The sequence below is a fragment of the Rhincodon typus genome, chromosome 39 (assembly GCF_021869965.1).
Source record: "Rhincodon typus isolate 14 chromosome 39, sRhiTyp1.1, whole genome shotgun sequence".
NCBI classification, from domain to species: Eukaryota; Metazoa; Chordata; class Chondrichthyes; order Orectolobiformes; family Rhincodontidae; genus Rhincodon; species Rhincodon typus.
Window position 1 is genome coordinate 2,132,679 of NC_063370.1, and position 23,032 is coordinate 2,155,710.

Consider the following 23,032-nt stretch of genomic DNA (forward strand, 5'->3'; position numbering starts at 1 on the left):
ACCGTATCCCCCCTTTACCCCCCCTCACCCCCCCTCACCACACCCCAGCCCCCAGTCCTCTCAAAAGAAACCCTGTCTCCTCCCCGGCCCCCAGATAATTTTTTAGTGGGGGAGGCGTCAGACCCTTTTCCTCTTACCCCTCTTCTCATCCCCTCCCCCATCACCCAGAAAAAAAACCTTCCCACCTCCCCTTTCCTTTCAAAAACCCTATCTCCTCCCCCATGCCCGTTCCCAAATAAATTCCTCGAGGAGAGAAGTCAAAGCCTTCTCCCTTTTCTGCTCCCCACCCTCACCCAAAAGCAAAACCATTCTTCTTCCCACCGCCACCACTGAAAACATCCATTCTCCCACAGTCTCCAAAGGGGTGGGATGGGGGTGCCAGGCCCTTTCTTTCCTCTCTTTCCCCACACCCCACGGGAAAAATAACACATGGTGGGAGGTTCAGTCACCGGAGGAAAATGTCCTTCCCCACTCTGTAAACAACCCAGATTGTGGTCGGGGGTTGGATTTCAGACCCTAGCCCCAACTCTCCTCTATCCCCCTCCAGGATAACTGTAACCCCATCCTCAGATAAACCCCTAGGGTATTCAATTCATCCTTCATCCACCCCAAATCAAAATCAAAGCTAAGAAAATTGCCCACTTAACCCTCAAAATCAATCCCAATTCCCAACACCGTTTTCCCCCCCCACCATTTTAAAAAAAACACAAACTTTGGGAGTGCCTCAGATCCCAAAAAGACTCAATCTCCAACACACTCCATCTCCCCACCCCACCCCCAAACTGTTACAATTCACCAGTTTGCTGTCTTCAGTCTGTCAAAGCCTCAAATCTTTAAAAATGTCATTCTTGTTTTTAAATCCCTTTGTGGTTTCAGCCTTCCTTTTCTCTAACCTTCTGCAGCCCTCTAAGATCTAGGCTAGGTGAGTTGGCTATGCTAAATTGCCCATAGTGTTCAGGGATGTGTAGATTAGGTAGGTTTATAGAGGGATGGGTCCAGGTGGAATGCCCTGTTTCCACACTGCAGGGATTCTATGAATCTATGATCTATGATCTATGATCTCTGATCAATGCACTCCACCAGTTCAGGCCTCTTGTCTATCCCTGGGACCTGAAGCATTAAGTCATTTTTTTGCTCTCTACAGATTCTGCCAGACCTTCTGAGTTTCACTGGCAATTTGTTTTTGTTCCCAATTTTAGTTGTTCTGCCATTAGGCCAGAATGTTCAGCTGCCTGAGCCCTAAGTTCAGGAATTCTGTCCGAGTCTGTCTATGTCTCAGTTTCCGGCTCTCTCACTCCCTTCCTCCAATACACTCCTTAAAAAAAATTACCTCGTGTTACCCGGTTTTTGGTCACCTGATTTAACAGCCTTTTGTGTGTCTGTTTAATAATTGCACCCGTGAAGCATTCTGTTAGTACTTTAAATGTTATGTAAATGCAGGTTGTTGCAATTTAACTAACGGTGAAGAGGATTCTCTGAGCTCATTAGTGAAGTAGCCAACTGTCAAATGCATACCCAGACTAATGATGACTGTAACTTAACTGACATGAAATCAGTTTTTAAAAACATATTGTGAAAAGTGTATTTGCTCAAATTGTTGAGAGAATGTGAAAAACATTGTCACAGGAGGGTGTCTGAAACGTTTGGGGGAATTTGTGTTTCAGAGGAATGCAGAAAAGAATGGTGCATTTTGTCTGCCAATGATTGAGCAGCCTCTCACAGAACTTCATGCTTTTCTGACAGCTTTTAGTTCATGTCACTTTCCTATTTACTCTGTTCTAGTCGCACACAATTCTCCTTGTACAACCTACTAAACGGCCAGAGGGAAGGACCTACGCAGATTATGAATCTGTCAATGAATGTATGGAAGGTATGACTCATGGATCAGTCTTAATATAGTGCATACGTGTTAAGACATTGAGATTAAAAGTTACAAACAGATGAGTGGATTTCTCCCATTTTCTAATCATAATAAGGCCATTAGGCTTGGGTTTTTTGCTGTCTCGCAAAAATAGTTTAGCCACCTTGATTGTTTGGTTTTACCGCAGCCTGCTGTGCATTTGCAGTTTATTGTCCAGCTTTCCTCTCTGGGCAGCTCTTGCTGTGGTTTACATTTCAATGGGCACCATTCTTAATTTGAGTCAGCACATTTGACCACAGACTGACCTACTGTAGAATCTCCTTTGCCCAGACTCCTGTCCATAAATATTCCAATGGGGCAGTTCTTTATTGAGGACCATAGGAACCTGGCTAAGAACATAAAAATTAACAGCAGGAGGAGGCAGTTCAGCACCTCGAGTCTGCTCTGCCATTTGATACAATCGTGGCTGATCTTATCTCAGTCTCAACTCCGCTTTCCTGCCTGCTCCTGATAACCCTTTAATCCATTACTATTTAAAAATCTGTCCATCTCCTCAAATTTATTGTCTTCAGGGGCATTCACCACACTCCTAGGGGAGTGAATTCCACAGATTCACATCCCTTGAGAGAAATAATTCCTCCACATCTCTGCCTAAAACTATGAGCTTTTGTTCTAGATAGCCCCCTTGAGACAACATCTGCTGTACAGCCTTTGTTTCTTGTTTTCTTTCTTCCTGCCCCAGGATTGCTGAGGCATTCCAACCCTTTGAATGTGATCAGTTTATATTGCAGTTGGAATTGAACAACTGATTTGATTGTGATACTCCTTAAAACCTACCTCTTGTGACCAACACTTAACTCACCTCCTGCACAGTATGCTGTCAAATAATACTCCTATGTTCCACCTTGGATTGTTTTACTATGTTAATTGCAAATTGATGTTGGTCTATCCAAATTTGATTGTTTCTTGTGCAGCAATTACCAACCACTCTCATTTATTTTCTTGCGGCCTGCCCTCAGACTCCCCAATCATTTTCCCCTTTCAGAAAGTTAGCAAATGCATTGTGGTAGATCTGTTAATTCTGACGCACTGTGAAGTTCTGGGAGCAGCGGGGAAGGTGGGAAAAGGCGTGAATGCAGAATACCCTGTCTTTTCCTTTTGAAAATGTTCAGTTCATCAATGCCAGTACACAAGGTTTCAGACTAAAGATAAAATATTTTGAGGCTTAGACCGAGCTCTTGTTTGTTTCTTCTCAGGTGTCTGCAAAATGTTTGAAGAACATTTAAAGAGAATGAACCCAAACAGTCCGTCTATCACGTATGACATAAGCCAACTCTTTGACTTCATCGATGACCTTGCTGACCTCAGCTGCCTCGTGTAAGTGCAATTGCTCTTACTTCACCTGACCTTGATATCTTAACCAAAATCTATCAATTTCTGATTTGAAACTTTTACGTGACTGCCTCAACCTGAGCAGATTTTTGAGGGAGAATCCCAGATTTCCATTACTCTTTGTGTGAAGTTATTCCTGACATCATCTCTGATCATTCTAGTTCTAATTTGTGCATGTCTGCCAGTGTTCACAGCTCCCTGGATGTTTGCCAGTATTGACACTAGCCAAGGGATCCTGTTTTAACTTGTTTTATGAATCTTAGAATACAGGAGGAGACCACTTGGATTGTTGTGCTGTGCCAGCACTTTGAATGAGCTGTGCAATTAGACCCACCCTGAAATATTATTAAGCACCCAAACCATAATGGCATTATCATTACAGAAAATATTTTTATTTTAATTTAAAACAACAAATTATTTTCTCGTAAACCAGCATTTTAATTGTGCGTGACAGCATGGCATAGTGGTCCAGTGTTTAGCACTGCTGCGTCACAGTGCCAGGGACCTGTATTCGATTCTATCCTTGGGTGACTGAATGTGTGGAGTTTGCACATTCACCCGGTTTCCTCTGGGTGCTCCAGTTTCCAACCACAGTCCAAAGATGTGCAGGTTAGGGTGGCTTGGCCATAGAAAATGTAGGGTTACAGGAATAGGGTAGAGTGGTGGGTCTGGCTGGGATGGTCTTTGCAGGCTCGGTGTAGACTCGATACGTTGAAAGGCTTGCTTCAGTACTATAGGGATTCTATGGCCTGTAAATCCAGATGTGCTTGAATCTGACTACCTCAGATGTCAGACCAGTTTTAAATGTAAACCTGGTTCACACTTTTCAGCGTAATAATGAAGTGATGCTGCAGTGGTCATGTCACTTGACAAGTAATCTACACTCCCTCTAAATATTTTCTCTACAGTGAAGATTTCAAAGATCTGTGCTGAGTTGCAGCTTCCCATGAGTAGAAGGCAGTGTGCTGGCCAACGTTGAGTGGCTGCACAGCTACACAGTTTAGAGTGAATTCTGCTAGTAATGCAAAAGCCCTTGGACATGGGTTTAAAAACTCACCACGGAAGTTTATGGAATTTAAAATCAATTAATAAATCTGGAATATAAAGCTAGTCTCAATACCTTCAGTTGTTGCAAAAACTCATCTGGTTCACTAGTGTCCTTTAGGGAAGGGATTTTTATTCTCTTGTGAGATTGGGCGTTGCTGGTTGGCCCAGCATTTATTGCCCATCCCTAGTTGCCCCTTGAGAAGATGGGGATGAGCTGCTGCCTTGAACTGCAGCAGTTCAATGTGCTGTACGTTGACCCACAATGCCCTTATGGAGGGAATTTCAAGATTTTGACCCAGTGACAGTGAAGGAACTGCGCTGTATTTCCAGGTCGGATAGTCAGTGGCTTGGAGGCGAACTTGTAGATGGTGGCGTTCCTATGTATCTGCTGCCTTTATCCTTCCAGATGTAAGTGGTTGTGTGTTTGGAAGATGCCAAGGATCTTTGGTGAATTTCTGCACTCAGCTTGTAAGTAGCATACAGGTCATCTACCATCCTTACCTGGTCTGGCCTACAATGTGTGACACTCAATCTAGTTGACTCTTAACTACCCTCTGAAATGGCTGAGCAAGTCACACTGCTCAAGGGCACCTAGAGATGGACAACAATAGCTTTACCAGTGATGTCCAAAACTCTAAGAAGGAGTGAAGGAAAAATATCCTTTGCAATAAACAAGGAGCAAAAATGCTTTTTTTTTATTCATTCGGGATGAGTGTCACTTGCTAGTCCAGCATTTTTATTGCCCACTCTTAATTGTCCAGAGTCAACCACATTGGAGTCAAGGTGTAAGCCAGAATAGGTAAGGATGGCAATTTTCCTTCCCTAAAGGGCATTCGTGAGTCAGATGGGTTTTTCCAACAATTGACAATGGATTCATGGTCATCAATAGATTCTTAATTCCAGACTTTTCACTGAATTCAAATTCAACCATCTGCTGTAGCAGAATTCAAACCTGGGTCCCCAGAACTTAGCTGAGTTTCTGGGTTAATAGGTTTAGCGATAATGTTTGCAAGCCAGTGTTTGCAAAATGGGTGCTGCTGACTGTTGGAGAAGGTTGTAACATGAATATCAAAACACTGGAGCCATTTGGTTTTATAAGCTGCAGGGGTCTGTTTGGTATTGAATGATGAAGTGATTAGACAATCCTATTATTCTGTTTCTCCAGATATCGAGCAGACACACAGACTTACCAACCTTACAACAAGGATTGGCTCAAGGAGAAGATCTACATCCTGCTTCGCCGACAAGCCCAGCAAGCAGGAAAGTAACTGCTGTCCTGGCTCAGCAGATCAGTGCTCTACAAGGAGAATGATTGATTGCACCAATTTTCTTTTTTTAGCTCACAGATGTTCCTCTTCAGATCTTTGGAGCACTTGAGTGTGCTGCTTGTAGATCTCAGTATTTTTTGTAGAAATAATTTGATTCTCACCCCACCTCACCCCAAGCCCATTAGAAAGCTTGCTCCTTTTTATTAAATCATGCATTGGTGTTTTAAAACAGAAGCCACATTGAATGGAATGTAAGGACCAACCTTGCCCTTACAGCCATCTTGCATTCAGACACTGATTGGGAACAAACCTGACTACTTTTGTCATGCATAATACTGTCACTAGGCTCCTGTTCAAACCTAACATTGTCTTAGAAGAGTGGTTTCACCAACACTCTTTGCAATCTGTACATTTTATAGAGCAGTGAGGACCGAACAGACTGTCTCAGAAGAAAAGCTCTTTTGGGTTAAACGCTTTTCTAGAAAGTTAATCTTCTTGTCTGATGTGTTGTTTCTGCAGAGCTGTTTCTGTAGGATCAAAGTTCTGGTTACCCAGTAGGTTTTTTTTGCTTCAGGTTATGGTTTTTGCAGATTAAATTTTTGTTTTAATATGAAAACTGCTTTGTTTATATATTCATTTACATATTTGCTGTTTGACTTTGCCTGCATCAAGTGGCTGCTTCGTCAGAGCCAAATAATCCACTCCTTTGTATCACATTGTTTTACGGGTTCGAAAAAATTGTACTTTCAGGTGTGCCTCCTGCACGCTTAAGCCAGGCAACTTGTTAAATGTACTTGGTGTTCACTAGAGACAGAATCTGGTTGAGAAGTCAATTTTAGGGTGAAAAGAATGCTTTGCATTAGAAATGATAATCACTGGAGTAGGAGAATTAAGGAAGTTAATGAGTGATAGAGCATTATTACGTGTAAATCTGGCTGCTTTTTGGGAGAAGATTGTGACTGAAGTTCAGGAAAATCTCCAGTACCACATTTGAGAATGTTCTGGATTGAGACTTCAGCCCACATCACAGGTATAAATGTGCTTAGCTATCAGCTAAGGGGAGGATCACGTTCCTTTTTTTAAAATCACCTGCTTGCAGTCACTGCCAGGAGTCATAATTGAGTAAACTGCATGCTCTAAACTCTTCCCAGAAAATCTGAAATGGCCTTGAGCTTTGTTACTTCCAAAGCAACACTAAGCAGTTAGTTATTGCTAACTTGAGCAGGACAGAGCAACGTTACCATTTTGGAGGTGTACCAGTGTGGCAGCAAATTCACGGGAATATGGAACTTTAATCAATAGCTTCAAACAACAAAGCTGTTTAAACTTGCCAATCGATACATAACAGCCTGTTACTTCCTTTCACCTGCAATCTCAATACTGTCCTGTATAATATACCCTCTGACTATATATTAGTCATGTTTTCTGGTTTTAGACCTGGCTAATAAGGTTTGCAGAGGTCAAGAAATTTGTGTTCCTTAGCGGGATTTAAAAAAGAACAAGGTGCACCCTTTCATATCCCCTAAATGTTTGTACATACTGCTTATGCCCAAAGCCAAAACAGAACTCTCAACAGTCAACATCGCATTTATTGAAACAATCCTGCATATTTGTAAAGCAAGTTAACGCCACAGGACCTTGTGTTTACAGCATTGGTGGGTTTTCACTTAATTGTTTAACAGATTTCTATCCTGCACACAAAGTCCCCAGTCAATGAAACTGAAATACTTCGTGCTGCTGAATTACAGGGGCAGCACACTGTTCTGAGGAGGATTTGAGGTAATTGGATCAAAGAGAATATCTCCATTCTGTTCCTCCATTTACCAGCTTCTCCATCAGAAATGCATTAACACTTGCATATGCAGTGTTTGCGAAAATATCATATACAAATGAAACTGCATTTCAGGCAAAAGTAAAAATACATCCATTCCTACTTTAATTTCTAGTAATCTATGAACTCCCTTTTGGATTTGTATCATAAGGAAAATATACAGCAATGTACAATGAAAAACATAACTCATATGAAAAGAAAAACCTGTTCCATTTTATATCTTCCAGGTTATGATAAAGTGTGAAACAAAGTCTAAGTTTAGGCTTTTTATCCCCAAAAAAAAGATTTGGAAGAATTTGTGAGGGAATACCACATTGCTCATCTCCCCTGTCAAACTAAAATAATGTTCTGATGCATTTTGGAGCCAGAGTCTTCTTTTTTGCGTTCATTTTAAAAGACTGTCCACATGTTATTATAAACTGAAAAAAGTGAAACAGAACAACTGAAATAGTTGCTCTGCTGTTTAATGCATTTCTCTTCTCAAAGTCCATTCAACAAGTAAAATCCACATATTAGTCTGGTGTAGACTAATGGGATACAAATCTATTGTGGTTGTAGGCACAACTTACAGATAATATGGGGCCTGTAACGTACATCTTGCCAAGATACAGAATGTTATCAGGCCCTAGAGTTGTACACACCAGTATTCAACTTGTCCCTTGGTAATGAAGGCCAATATCTGCTGAATATTTATGAAACATACTGGTTTTATCAACTTTTGTGTCTGGCATTCTAACTTTTTTTGAATTGAATGGATTTTGGGACTGTTGAATTCTTAGGTTGCCAGGCTATGGCATAGAGCAATCTGAAAGATTCTGTAGCCTCACAGGTGACATGAACAGGGCTGAGGAAACACTAAGACAATTTCAGTAGCAGGCATTTGGAAGCTCAAACATATATGTTACTTTCAATCTGAAGTACATGCTCCCTCCCATAAATTGAAAAAGAAATTCTCCTTGGAGAAAATTCTGTCCCCACTTTGTTAAAATATTTCTTACAGTAATATGATTACAAAGAAATTTATAATTTTGTTAACTGCGATCTTCCCCAAATGAAAATTAATGACACATTGGTTTTCAGCTGGCTGAATGATGAGTCTTTCCTGCAGGTATACCCAATGCTAGCATATAAAGTTTGATGCCTTTCAGGTCCAGCCACCTTAAAAAATAGTCCATGTAAATCCTACCTAGAGATTTGACATAAAGACATCTGTGATTGTCCTCAGTTTAAAAATCACCTGCTGTTCCTGCCTGAAGTGACTCATGTTGACCAGAATTTTGGGGCTAAGAGGGCATAGGCTCTCGCTGGCCCAGCATTCCTGCTTAAAACAGCTAAAACATACTGCAAAAATCTTTCTTAATACAGTATAAAATATAAGACTGCAGCAATTATACTTACATTGCTACAGGCAGTGAAAAAAAATCACCATTGTTAAAAATGCAAACCAAGAGGATTAAAAGCATTAACCATTTCAGGGCAAGGCAACAACTGAAATTCTGCACTTACCCTCAGCACCTCGGAGTGGGAGAATTAACAGTTTTGGCTGTTATGCATGCTCACTATTTAGTCATTCCTGCTGGAACACATACTCTGAACACCTGACAGTGTTACAGCAATGAGATGAGTGTCTTCAAAGTAACATGATCCAGCTTTCTTGCCCTGCACTGCTGAGCAGGTACCTGCCAAATGAAGCCCAGACCCTTTTCTCAAAAGAGAGACTTGCTCCTGAACAAACTTGTGCATCTCCTAGTGGCACTGGGCACAGAGTTTAACAGGTAGTTTCCACAGCCCTTCCTCTTGTGGTTGCCTTTATTGCACATGTGCTGATGGAGACCAGAGAGGAGAAGCAAAGGGAACTTATCCTCAATTAAAAGGAGGGGAAAACAAGCTTCGTTGAGAGGCACGGTGCTTGAATGGAAAATCAGGCCCTTTTCCTCCAGCAGGGGCGAGGAGCTTAGGACAAGAAAGGTCCCAGGCTGAGCCACTTGTTTTCTCTTTCAGCTGGTTACAAACACTGATCAAAACTTACCAGTAACTCAGCTACTTACCTGCCCTGTGCAGATCTCAACTCAAGGGAGACAAAGATAAGCCTTTTTATATCACATGGTTACAGCTTTGACACTGCACAGGGTAGCAGTCAATGTGCAGTTTACCTACTCCAAACTGACTTCCCTACTTGTCTTTCAGTTCCAATGGAATTTGAAGATGCTGATTGATTAAGATTGCCTGTTTATAAACTGTTCATGGAGTTAGCTTCTGCTGTAATGCACTATGTTAACATCACTTTAATCATTTTCCATTTCATTTTGGGAGAAGGAATTTCTTTCCTTTAACCTCCACTTTTGCCTGTTTTGATGTGCTCCAGGCCTCTACTGTTTTGCTGATTCTATTTCAGTGAATTTTACTTTAGAATCCAACACACCCCCAGTTTCTAACTATCCATCAGTTGGTTCATAGGGCAACACAGAACATCCTTTATCTCGACAAGGTTATAATGAGATGTGGTTAACTGCAATTATTATAAGTACGATGGCACAGATCTGACACCGCAGGTAACAGGCTTTCTCCATCCCATCAGCAAATCATATAGATTACACTAAGAAATAAGTCAGGACCTGTTTTCATTTTGAAGACTGCAGTCCAATGTAAAATTTTTAAAAAACTCATCATCCTCATCTACAGGCTCCAGCATGTTTCCATGCATTAGGCTAACAAGATGTCCCACGTAGTAATAGGCATCCCTGCCCCACCTTTGGACAAACCAAACCAAAATACCTAGGATCAGATATTTACAGCATGAGAGTGTGTGGCTCAGTGTTGTGCCAGCTGTTCTGAACAACTGGAAACTCAGGCCACTGTTCTCCCCCTATTCCCTTCTACTATTCTTGCTAATTGCTAGATGCTGGTAATGTCTTTATGATGTGGTAATGTTTGAAATATTGTTGGAGGTGAAGACCAGGACTGTCTCCTCTGGTTCCTGCTTTGGCTCAGCTTTCAAACGTATCCTCGATCGTTTCATCTCTGCCTGTCTTTCCTGCTCCTCCTGCTGCCTGTGGCATTTCATGTGAGCATTTCGACTTTTCACTTTATCAAACACTCTGAAATATACATGTGCATGATAATGATCAATATCTGTGATATGATGGGCTAATTAGTTTGTACACTGATTATTATGGTTACTTGCCTCCATAAATGATAAAAGCTCTGCTGTTCAGGTGTACCCCAGAAATTTGTGGGAAGCTAAGGAAGTGATTGCTGGGCCTCTCACAGATATAAATATCATCGACAGCCACAGGTGAGGTGCCAGAAGTTGACTAACATGGTACCATTATTTAAGAAACGTGGTAAGGAAAAGCCAGGGAACGACTGGCTGGTGAGCCTGACATCAATGATGGGCAAGTTGTCAAAAGGGATTCTGAGAGACAGGATTTACATGTATTTGGAAAGGCAAGGACTGATTAGGGATAGTCAACGTGGCTTTGTGCGTGGGAAATCGTGTCTCACGAATTTGATTGAGTTTTTTGAGGAAATGACGAAGACGATTGATGAAGGTACAGCAGTGAACATAATCTATATGGACTTCAGTAAGGCGATCGCCAAGGTTCTACATGGTAGACTGGTTAGCAAGGTTAGATCACATAGAATTCAGGGAGAACTAGCCATTTGGATACAGAACTGGCTTGAAGGTAGGAGACAGAGGGTGGTGGTAGACAGTTGCTTTTCGGACTGGAGACCTGTGACCAGCGGTGTGCCACAAGAATCAGTGCTGGGCCACTGCTTTTTGTCATTTATATCGCTAATTTGGATGTGAATATAGGAGGTATGGTTAGTAAGTTTGCAGATGACCCCAAAATTGGTGGTGTAGGGGACAGCCAAGAAGGTTACCTTAGAGTACAACGGGCCCTTGATCAGATGGGCCGAGGAGTGGCAGATCGAATTTAATTTACATAAATGTGAGGTGCTGTATTTTGGTAAGGCAAATCAGGGCAGATTATTTACACTTAATGGTAAGATCCTGGGGAGTGCTGCCAAGCCAAAAGACCTTGGAGTGCAGGTTCATAGTTCCTTGAAAGTGCAATCACAGGTAGACAGGATCATAAGCGCAGTGATTGGTACACCAGTACAATTACAACATTTAAAAGGCATCTGGATGCGTACATGAATAGGAAAAGTTTAGAGGGATATGATCCAAATGCTGGCAAATGGGACTAGATGAACGAGTTCGACCAAAGGGTCTGTTTTCATACTGTACATCTCTGTGACTCTATGATAAAAAGAGAAGCTGAAAGTGGCATGACACTACAAGATCCCGTCACAGCCAGATGCTGATCACACAGTAATCTTCAAGAATGTTCTTTCATAGACAGAAGTTATACCCAGTTCTAAAAAGAAATGCCCGTAGAAGAGTCAGTCATGGCTGAAAGCTGCAGTAGTTCTTCACTCTGTAAAACTTGAAGAGTTGACTAAACATCTTCACAAAAGTCCCTCTGAACATCAACTCATAGCATGCAGAACCTAAAATCCTCTTGCTTTATTTCAAAAAGGGTAAGGTTACCAGAGTGGATATCCACAACCTCAAACAAGGTCATGTTCTCTCACTGTAGGAGACGGTGAATTGGCAGCCATGTTGCCAAGAACACCCAAATCTTTTCCTAAATGAGCCAAGGGTTTTTCATTTGTTTTATCCTCTCAGGAGAGTATGACTGTCGGTGGAGGGAAATGTGGTAGTCATGATTAGTTACAGCATGACTAATTTTTTTGTCCAATTACTCTACTGTGAAGAACCTGGGAAGGTTTTACTGTGTTAAAAGCACTCTTCAAGTCCAAGATGTTGTTTCTGTCTTGAATATATTCAAACAATCAAGTTGGTGTCTTCCTGTCCATCTTTTTAGACTTGCAGTTTCAACCACAAAAGGAGCAGAAAAGTGAGAAATGCACTTGAAGATTTACAGACCAGGAAGGAGAGGGGCTGATTGGAAAAGTGGAGTCATATAAACTTCCTGAGAACATTCTAAACAGAAGGCTACCTGTGGCTTCAGAGTCAAAAGTAGAACTCAAAACTCCTTGGTACTCACCTAAGGATGTAGAGGAACATTATATGGCTCAGATCTTCCAGCAGGACCACAGTCATTGCAGCAGTGTAGATAGGAGTTGTACATCGGGACCTATTGGAAACTGAAACCTCTGATGCGCAATTACCTGGCATCTGGAACTCTCACGAAAAAAGTCTCCCTCCCAAGAGTCAGAGACTTCAGATGGATTCAACATACCTGGCTTAATAGTTACCCAGGAAAGTTCGTGAGATTGAAATCTACTCTAACTGATCCCTGGAGCCCTTCCCAACACCCGTGATCCAAATGTGGCCAGTCCTAAAAACTCCCTCCCCCACCAAAAGTTAACTCTCGTCACCTAAATCTCCGACTCCTCCTGAAATTGACTACTCTTCTCACTCCTAAGCTTTCATCCACTGTTTTACCACAACCTGCCACCTGCATCTCACCCACACTTATTCTCTCTAATATTTAATGTTATTGAAAGATTTCTAAAATAAAGAATTGACTATATTCTGAATGATTAAATAAAAGATAGTAAATCTTTTGACACATATGTAAAATTCATTATGCTTACAATTAATTTATATAAATAGCATTAATTGTTTAAAAGAAGCAGAAAATATTGCAATCTACATAATACCTACAAAGTTCCAATACACTTACCTTACAATGTTTACTGCTGTCCTTAAGGGTGTTCCCAGGTGCTCTGCAACGAGGCGAGCATTGCTTTACTGCCCTTGTGCTGTGTCAAGGTTTTGACAGCAAGCTATGATCGAATCATCTGGGAACTGAAGATAATAAGGGGGCATCTTTTGCTGTGATTACTGCCAGATGGATCTGTTCTGACAGTAATTGGAAATTCTTGTTAAGTATCTCATTACTTTTGTGGGAATTTGCTGCACAGAAATCAGTTGCTGCAACTCCCTACATCGCAGCAGTCACTCTAATTCAAAAGCAATTAAAGTATAGTGGAGTGTTTTGTGTCAGCGAGGTGGTAGCAGGCTTTATATAAACAGAAGTTACTTCTTGTGCACCTCAATAGTGCTTAACCAGAAAAATCGTAACATTGCAATACGAGACTGAAATTTCCCCCAAACCCCACCATTCACAATCCAACCTACTTTGTGCATTCTTTACATGGAAAATTTCCCACGGTAAACTTTTTCTCATTCTTGTCTTGGGCTCCTGTCTGACAGTGAACTGACGGAGAGGGGCTAGGCTTAGACCGTACGATTTTCTTCTTTAGTTTTTCTCTGTTCATGCTTGTCTGGGAAGGAATGCTCATACTCTGAGAGGCTAAGAATGACTGATGGGTGGAAAGAAAAAGCAGAATTGAAAATATTTACCCACAGCTGTCTCTGAAAATATTACAACCAATGATTATATTTGCAGCTGCTGTTACTAAATGCCCAACCTGCATAGAAAATGAGTACAAGGATGCTGCAGTCCACCTAGTCAGTCTTAGAAACAATTTCCTTTCACATTGCCTAATACCTAAAGTATCTTTCAGATTCTCTCAGTATTCTCACATTACTTGCCCACTGTGTTTTTTGTGTTAGTTGTCCCTATCACTTTTTCATCATGCTTTGCCTAAAGTAGATTCATCAACTGTTTGTTCATATTCCCTCTCCTAACATACTCTTGAACAGATTGCAAACACCCTGCGTACAGCATATTATTCAAGGGACGTGGAGATCTAACAATGCCAGATTCCATCAGTACAGACAGAAGTCTCAACCTGTTGTTTATAAACTCCAACTCTGATGCAAAGCTTGAAAATCTGTAGACGAGTGGCTAGGCTGGGATGTAGAAACACTCAAATAATTCACCATCTTTCTGTTAACTCTACTGTCTTTCTTTTTGCTTGTTTCCCAACTATTAACTATCTTGCCCCTGTACAGCAGTCCCCTCTTTCTAGATTACAGTTCTTGTGACCATCCTTTTTATCCTTTCCAGTAGGATGATGGTTTCAGCCCAGTTCCTGTATAGCCTGTCCAAATAATACAACTGCTCACTCTGCTAGTACTTCATGAAATGGAACTCCTCTTTCCAACTTCACTACTTTAGCCATTCATCTTCCTAATCTATTTATCTCGATACTAAATTATACGTCGCTAGGGCAATGCTAAGATATGCTAGATGAATGTTCCTTTCTCTACTTTAGCTCCTGGTTACTGTAGGAGCTCCTAGCTCTTACTTACCTAGGTACTCATATGAGACCTCTTGCTTACACAACCCTATGTAGTTATGCCACCATTTCTTCCCCTCCTTTTCCAGTCACAACGATGTGTCCTAAACCTTGGCACTGGGCAGGCAACACAACCTTCAGAACACCTGGTCACAACAAAAGGAAAATGTACCTCTCCCCCAACTGTACTGTCTCCTCATACAACCTCATTCCTTTTCACTGCTCCCACTTCTATGGCCTCATGTACCATAGTTCTATGGTAAGCTCGTCATCCACTCTGCAAACTGCCTCATCCACACAGGCAGCAAAGGCCAAGTCACCTGTAGTACTGCTGTTGGGTTCCCCTTACCTGTCTGCATCTTGTCCCCTCACTAGCCTGAGCATAAATAGCACCATTTCTAACCAGCTTTTTTATTTCTTTTCCATCACTGGGACTGTCTGCCTCATGCTTTATCTTCTCTTCGTCAAGCAAGTGTGTTCGCTTCCACTCAAACTTTAGCTGTTTCTTCCAGGTGTAGTAATATTCGACACACTGTGCCACGGTCTTGTGTTTTATCTGTAAAACAGCAGGTCCCATGAAAGCAATAATCCTGTTCTGTCAGGGTTGATTTTCTGAGTGTGTGCTAATAGTAGGGAGTCTCATTTGGAGCAATAAACATACACACATTTTGTATCCAGAGCTCTAGAATTTCTTTCAAGTACAGAGTGAGGTGTCAATGGTTGCGGTCATTTGTAAAATCTGCTCTGTAACCTTTAGCAAGGGTGCATCCTATTACTCAGTGTTTAAATTATCCCTCTAAAAAGGGATCCCTCAGCAGGTTGAGTAGTCTTGCACTTGAATGAACATGGGCACCTGTAAGGTTTTAAACTGGCCTGGTGATTTTTTATATGGAATAGTTGTAATAATGTCTCAATGCATTGTCTGTCCTACATTGACCAGCTGTTCTGTCTCAATATTCACCGATGCTCCCAAATAGCAACATCTAATAGTTCCATTGACATGGAGGGGAGGCAATGGCCAAGTGGTAATATCACTAGGTTATTAATCCAGAGACTCAGCTAATGTTCTGGGGACCTACGCTTAAATCAAAGGAGATGGTGGAATTTGAATTGAGTCTAATGATGACCATTGTTGATTGTCAGGAAAAACCCATCTGGTTCACTAATGTCCTTCAGGGAAGGCAACAGCTGTCCTTACCCCGTCTGGCCTACATGTGACTCCAGACCCACAGCAATGATTGACTTGCAAATTAGGGACAGGAAATAAATACTGCCCTGGCCAGTGATGTCCACATCTCATGAATGAAAAACACTAATCACTCCTTGCAATGGCCTCTTTGTGAAATAGTAGTGTATGCTGTGATATCAGAGATGGTCACAGTCTCCTTCCTAACTCATTTCATTCAAGTTCCTTCAGGATAGTAAGCCAGGAAAGATTGATTTATGAAAAAGTTACAACTTGGAATGGGAATATGGAAAGATGAACTGGAAGGATTTCTATGTCCAAATCTTTTTTTTTTTGAATAGAGACTTTCATTCTCTGCGCTGGACTCAAATCCAAGTTGCACGAGTATAAAGCAACTCTTTGGATGGCATCAGCCAACTATCATTTTGAAACTTCACTTAAAATCCTAACAGCTGCAGTCTTTTTCTCTTATCACTAGGTGGTAGCAGCAAACTGCAGAATATAGCAGGAAATTCTAATTGGAACCTACAATCTAAAATTACAGTGGAACTTAATAATGCAATATTATTAATAATACACAACTACAGTTATTTAATCAACTACAGTTCTGTGAATGTTTTACCAAGGGTTCCTGAGATGTTTGACTACGAAACGTTCCTAGGCGGAGTTAATAATACATTTGACATTGGAGCCACTACATGCTGCTAACCAAAATATACAGTTTTGGCTGATTATCTACCATTAAACTCTTATAAATTCCACAGTGATATTATAAATAGATCAAACAATAGTAATATGCTGTCAGCGCTGGCTGATTAAATGCTTTCAAGTACTGGGTAATGCAATGCAGTCAGAGTAGGATTCTCTGCAAGTCCTGGAGTGTCTACCCGTCCAGGTCAACAGGATGAAAACTTCCTCTGTATATAAACTTCCCAGATCAAAACTACTTTGGACAGGACCCCAGTATTCAGTACTAATGAGGTCAAAATGGCAGTGTAATCTAGGAAACAAACAGGCTGATGGCATAGGCAATGTAAAACAAGCAGCATCCAGAACAGGGAGGCACCCTGCTCCATCAATTTACTGCCCAAAGTGAAGGTATGAATTGCTCACAACAAATTAAATATACTACATTTCACACAGGTTGAAGAATGGTACATCTTAATTGACTTCACACACTGGTTTTGTCATTTAATTATCTCTTACCATCTTCTGCATGAGAAAGAAATCCTTGTTGTAAAGGCAAATAGCTTTATTGAACAACTTTTTCTCTGCAGTAGTCCACTTCTCAGTACCTAAATTCAAAAGAACACACTGAAGAATTAACAATGTATCTGAAAAAAGTACAGGATGTGCTGGAATTACATCCCAGGCCATAAGGCACATGAAAGAGAAAACTCATTAAATTTCAGTAAAATATTCCATCAAGAAATGTTCACATGAAACAGTCTCTTTCAAATACTGACTGATTTGTTCTTTGCATCATTTTCTGGTCTCATCACATATCTCTTAAAGTCACTTTCATTTTTAGCTGTTTATTTCTGAAACATTCAAGATATATCTATTTCATCTTTGTAATAGCTTGGCTATTATTAATGACATTAGTGCTGAACTATGTCACTTGGCAGAATGGAAGAACGTCTCAACAAATGCAAGCAGAAAGCTCTCCCACTCACTGTCAGTCAAAAGAGGTGTATGGTTTCTAGATAACACGGTGTAGAGCTGGCACACAGAAGAAGGGTCTTTTCTGAAGAAGGGTCTAGGCCCGAAACGTCAGCCTTCCTGCTCCTCTGATGCTGCTTGGCCTGCTGTGTTCATCCAGCTCTACACCGTGTTATCTCAGATTCTCCAGCATCTGCAGTTCCTACTATCTCTGTATGGTTTCTAGGTTCATTTATTTGTTGATGATTGCCATAAGTTGCCAAAACGCATTGAAGTTCTGGCACACTGCTATGGAGTAATAGGATAACAGAGCTCCAAAACAAAGTGCTGAGGAGTGGTCGTAAAACACCTGTGCACAGTGACAAGTCGTGCTAAAATAACTTGCATTTCTATGGCTCCTTTCAGGACTGCAGGATGTCCCAAAGCACATTACAGCCAATGAAGTACTTTTATTTTTCAAGTGAAGTCACTGTTGAAATGCAAAAAATGAAGCAGCAAACATGCATCAAACAAGCCCCCACAATAATCTGTTTTGTGATATTGATAGAATGATCAATATTGGCCTAAACATTGGAATTCCAGCACACAGTGATATGGAACAATATAGCAATGGATCTCCAGCCCAACGGTCTTAGAAACAGTCTGTTTGCCATTTCCAGGGAATGTTTAAGTCACAAATTGAGGCTATAAATGAAGAAAGAGGAAACTGCTTAGAAACAAAGAAAGGGAGAGCAGAGGTGCTGCTCAGATCGAAATGGTCTCTTCCAATATAAAACAGGATGCTTGCTGGCAGACAGTAAGCTTATTTACTTTCCATTCTTATCTTTGCTATATTAAAAGTGAAAGATCCGTGACTAAACCCACTCAGTGGCAAATTAGCCAATCAAAAACAACAGAAAAGCCTGAGTTTTAATGCTCAATTTGTGCTGAAGGCTAGCGATGGAGAGAGAGAAAGAAAAAGAAAATCAGCCAATATTCCTACTTCTAACTACCCATCTGTATAGTACATATGGGGTATATGGATGTGGGGTATATGGATGTAGGGCAAGGTCAGATCTGAACTTTACCATCACAGCTCAATAACTACAAACAAGTAGGCACAGGCATGAAGGCCAACCATTTAGATGTGATAGCTAATTGTGCCTGTGCGTCGATTGAATCAGATTAAATTGAAATGGTTTATGATATTTTTAATCTTGGATGAATTAGTCTTGCACCCAACATTTAAATAGCTGATAGTAAAACTATCACTACAGTAATTACAGGTGCAACTCTTTTTCAACACTGCCCTTCTCACTATCCAAGGCCCCAAACAAACCTCTCTGGTGAAGTAGCAATTAACTTGTAGTTCTTTCAATCTACTGTATTCATTGCTCACAACGTGACCCCCTCTACAGTAGCAAGAACAAATGCAGACTGGGTTGCTCGTAATTTCAATAAATGATCTTGCTGTCATGCTAACATTTCTGTCCTCTGCCTGTTGCATTGTTCAAGCAAAGCTCAACGCAAACTGCAGGAACAGCACCTCATTTTCTGTTAAGGTACTTTACAATCTTCAGGACTTAACATGGTCTCACGTTCTTGATTCAATGAACTCTGTCCTCCATTTTGATTCTTTCATACTCCAAATCCCCAATTAAGTGTTTTGTTTGCATGGATTTGCTCTCAACAGAGCTGACCCATTTTCTATTATTAACACCCATCATTAATATCTACTCTATCTTTTTTTGACTACCATTACATTTCTCTTTGCCTTTTGCTCTGGGGCACCCATCCCATTTTTTCCACTATTTCAAAGGTGCTGCCAGACCTACTGAGTTTCTCCAGCACATTCTGTTTTTAAGTCTGTTGAAATGCTTCCCTTTCATTTATTAGCAGTCCAGAGGGAAATAAATTCTAGCCAGGTGCGGAGCTGAACATCAGAAAGCTCAAAAGTGAGAACTGAAAACTTAAGCAATGAAGACACCTCTTTTGTCCATGTATGGACTCTATTCCCAATCATAAGACCTGCTGACACATTTACAAATACATTTTCTTCCAACAAGTACTGATCTAATTTATTAATTGACACTGGCTTTCTGAAGTCAAGGTTTAAGGGCTTGCCATACATCAGCGCAAACTAGCTTGTCCAACCAGATGAGAATGGTTTTGATACTGGCCATGGCAGAGAGTTCAGTGCTGTAAACAATGGTGCCACTGAACCACCTGAACATTCAATCTATCTTGCACATAAGTGGCTGTGCTCTTACCAGTGTAGTGGTAATCTCCCAAGGGGTGACAAGAGTCTCGCCTTACACCTTTCATTAGTAACATATCCAGGGCGGCCTACAAAAACAAACATTAAGAGGAGCTGGAAATAAGATCAATCTGGATTAACACATTTGAATAAACTTGTTCTGAAGCTACTCTAAGAAGGTTAATGCACTTAAAATATCAGGTGAAGAAATTTGATATAAAAGTCTGACATGTTATTTCCAAGCTGTCATTCCTGAATGTAACAGAATTCTAAATCCACACATTTTGTTGTGTAATACAGAGCAGGGGCTTTATTGTGATTTTAAGCAAACTGCAATAGGAATTAGTCTCAGACAGTCTGGACTACAGTTGGCTGAGTCCACCTAACCTGCACATCTTTGGATTGTTGAAGGCACCACAGCACCCAGCAAAAAATACATGCAGACACGGTGAGAACATGCCTAAAGACACACACTCCCCAGCCAAGAAGCCAGAGGGGATAAGTGGGTGCTGAGAGGTTGCTGTGGAATCAGTAGGCAATCCAGGGAGAGAAAGGCATCTATAACTAGGTGTCATATGATTTCTGACTTTGTCCACCCCAGTCCAACACCGGCACCTCCACATCACCAGAATTGGCAAGTAACAGTATCAGTGTATTAACATTTGTGTCCAGTTACAATGTACCTAGATTGATTATTTCTAACAGATATTTCTATTGTACCTCCTTTATCCCTTAGTTGTCCTAACTCTATTTTGACTGACCACAAACTATTAAAACGCGCTTATGAGAAAGTAATATCATGCGATATGTTTACTCCTCTGCCTGCCAGACTTCTAGGAACACAGGAAATAGGTGTAAGCCATTTAGCCCATCAAACTCTCTCCACTATTCAAACAGATCATGGCTGATCATCTATCTCTATCACATTCTTCCCCCATTATTGTCAAATCACTTGATGATATTAGTATCCATGAATCTAGAGACTTCAACCTTAAATATGCTCAATTATTGAGTTTCCATAATTCTCAGAGATAGCAGCAAGGTGACAAAGTCGTTAAGTGCTGCCGCTTCACAGCGCCAGGGACCTGGGTTCAATTCCGGCCACAGGTGACTGTCTGTGTGGAGTTTGAACATTCTCCCCATGCCTGCGCAGGTTTCCAACGGGTGCTCCGGTTTCATTCCACAGTCCAAAAATGTGCAGCTTAGGTGGATTGGCCATGTAAATTGCCCTATAGTGCCCTGGGATGTGCAGGCTAGGTGGATTGGGGAGAGATGTGAGCCTAGTTGGAATACTCTTTGGTGGGTTATTGCAGACTTAATGGGCCGAATAGCCTTTAGCTGCACTGTATAGATTCCTTGAGAATTCCAAATATTCAAACACCCTCAGACTTAAATGCCGTGTCTCTTCTTCTGAGACTGCCCGCATCGCCCTCTCCAGCTAAGGAAAGTATCCCACCTATTACATCCACCGTCACACCTTGCAAGAATTCTGCTAGTTTAAATAACATTACCATTTGTTCTTTGAAACTCTAGAGAATACAGATCCAAGGTCTTCAGTATTGCGCTGTAAATCAGGTTATGTTTGTGCCACAAAAGTGCCATACAATGACCATATCCAACAAGAGAGAACTGTAACTATTCCCTGAATGTCATTCCTTGACATTCAGTGGCATTACTGCCTCAGAATTCCCCACTGTGTCTTACCATTGAATACTTCTCAATTGCCTGGAAAAGTGAGCTCCAACACAAAGCAGTCCACTTGATACAGACCACATTCACATTCACTCCCTCCCTCCACAACCGACACTCAGTAGCAGCAGTGTATATCATCTACATGTTGCTCTGCAGAAATTCCCCAAAGCTCCTTAGCACCTTCCAAACCCACAACCACCACTATCTAGAAAGACAAAGGCAGCAGATATATAGGAACACCATCATCTGCATGTTCCCCTCCAAGCCTCTTGCCATCCTGACTTGGAAATATATCACCATTCCTTCCGTAATGCTGGGTGAAAATCTTGGAATTCCCTTCCTAACAACACTGTAGGTCTATCTACAACGCATGCACTCCAATGATTCAGGAAGGCAGCTCACTGCCATCTTCAAGGGCAACTAAGGATGGGCAATAAATACTGGCACAACCAGTGATGTCCAAATCCCATGTCATATACCAGCGAGTAGTCTGGTGAATCTCTGTTGCATTCCCTCTATCACAAGTATACCCTCCCTCAGATAAGGAGATGAAATCTGCACATAATAATCCAGATGCAGCCCCATCGAAGTTCCATACAATTTCGGCAAGACATCTTTACTCCTGTATTTAATTCTGAATAAACACCAGCATACCATTTGGCTGCTTGCTGCTCTTGCATGCTCGCTTTTAGTGACCCATGCTATGGACACCCAATCTCTTTGGACACAACCACTTCCCAATTTCACACCATTCAAGAAATACTTTTTTTTTTTCCTACCTTAGTGGATAATCTCTCACTCATTCACATTATATTCCACCTGCCCTGTTCATGCCCATACATGGCCTGTCCAAATCCCCTTGCAGCCTCCTTGGATCCACCTCACAACTCCAATTTCCATTTAGTTTTGTGTCATCAGCCAACTTGAAAATACAACATATGGTACTCACATCCAAATCATTAATATAGATTACTAACAGTTGTGATGCAATCACTCATCTTTATAGTACCTCCATGACTAAAAGCCTGCCATTTTCAGAATACTCATTTTTTCCTGTTTGTTAACCAATTTGTAATCTATAGCAGTATTTACTCCCCAGTCCCATCTGCTTGAATTTTGTTTACTAACCTCCTGTGTGGGATTTATTGAAAATCTTCTGAAAATCCCAACACATTCCTGGTTCTCCTTTATCTACAAATAAAACCCTCATCATTTCTATTATATTCAAGTAAGCTTTTCAACAGGGTGATGATAAATAGTGGTGAATGTGTTAGTACAGAGCAAGGAGCAAGCTTCCAATTATGATAGTTCAGAACAAGCACTACGCATTTCCAAAGAAATAAACATGACTGATTACCAAAATGTCTCCCCGAGTGTCGTGTAGGCAATGCAGAGCTAATTCCAAATTGGTACCTCCTCCAGGCAGCACACTCGAACAAGCTAAATTCAACAGGTCTGTCACTGCAGAAAAGTTGGTTGGAGAAGAATCACTACAAGGAACTGAGCAATTTGAGTAGCATAGTGAAACAGCATGATCTGTAATTTCTTCCCTCTTCAACCTCTACCAAAAGATGCCAACTTCAACATCTATGAATACATTTACACCCTTTAACGA

The 23,032-nt window shown here is 41.1% G+C and overlaps 2 protein-coding genes across 3 annotated transcripts in view; one reads left to right on the forward strand and one right to left on the reverse strand.

Moving 5' to 3' along the window:
- erh (ERH mRNA splicing and mitosis factor) overlaps positions 1–6,184 on the forward strand; it is a 58,852-nt gene extending 52,668 nt beyond the window's left edge. The window contains exons 2-4 of the mRNA XM_048618193.1: positions 1,783–1,870; positions 3,118–3,238; positions 5,466–6,184. Coding sequence (XP_048474150.1) covers positions 1,783–1,870; positions 3,118–3,238; positions 5,466–5,568 — 312 coding nt within the window. The 3' untranslated portion in view covers positions 5,569–6,184. The remainder of the gene's footprint in view (positions 1–1,782; positions 1,871–3,117; positions 3,239–5,465) is intronic.
- A 1,564-nt stretch (positions 6,185–7,748) lies between these two features.
- The window catches only part of LOC125487274 (zinc finger protein 541-like), a 53,552-nt gene continuing 38,268 nt past the window's right edge, over positions 7,749–23,032 (reverse strand). For both annotated transcript variants that reach the window (XM_048618124.1, XM_048618125.1), the window contains 6 exons: positions 22,775–22,878; positions 19,739–19,814; positions 17,034–17,122; positions 15,045–15,197; positions 13,575–13,759; positions 7,749–10,497 (listed from right to left, as the gene is read on the reverse strand). In XM_048618124.1, coding sequence (XP_048474081.1) covers positions 10,314–10,497; positions 13,575–13,759; positions 15,045–15,197; positions 17,034–17,122; positions 19,739–19,814; positions 22,775–22,878 — 791 coding nt within the window. In that variant the 3' untranslated portion in view covers positions 7,749–10,313. The remainder of the gene's footprint in view (positions 10,498–13,574; positions 13,760–15,044; positions 15,198–17,033; positions 17,123–19,738; positions 19,815–22,774; positions 22,879–23,032) is intronic.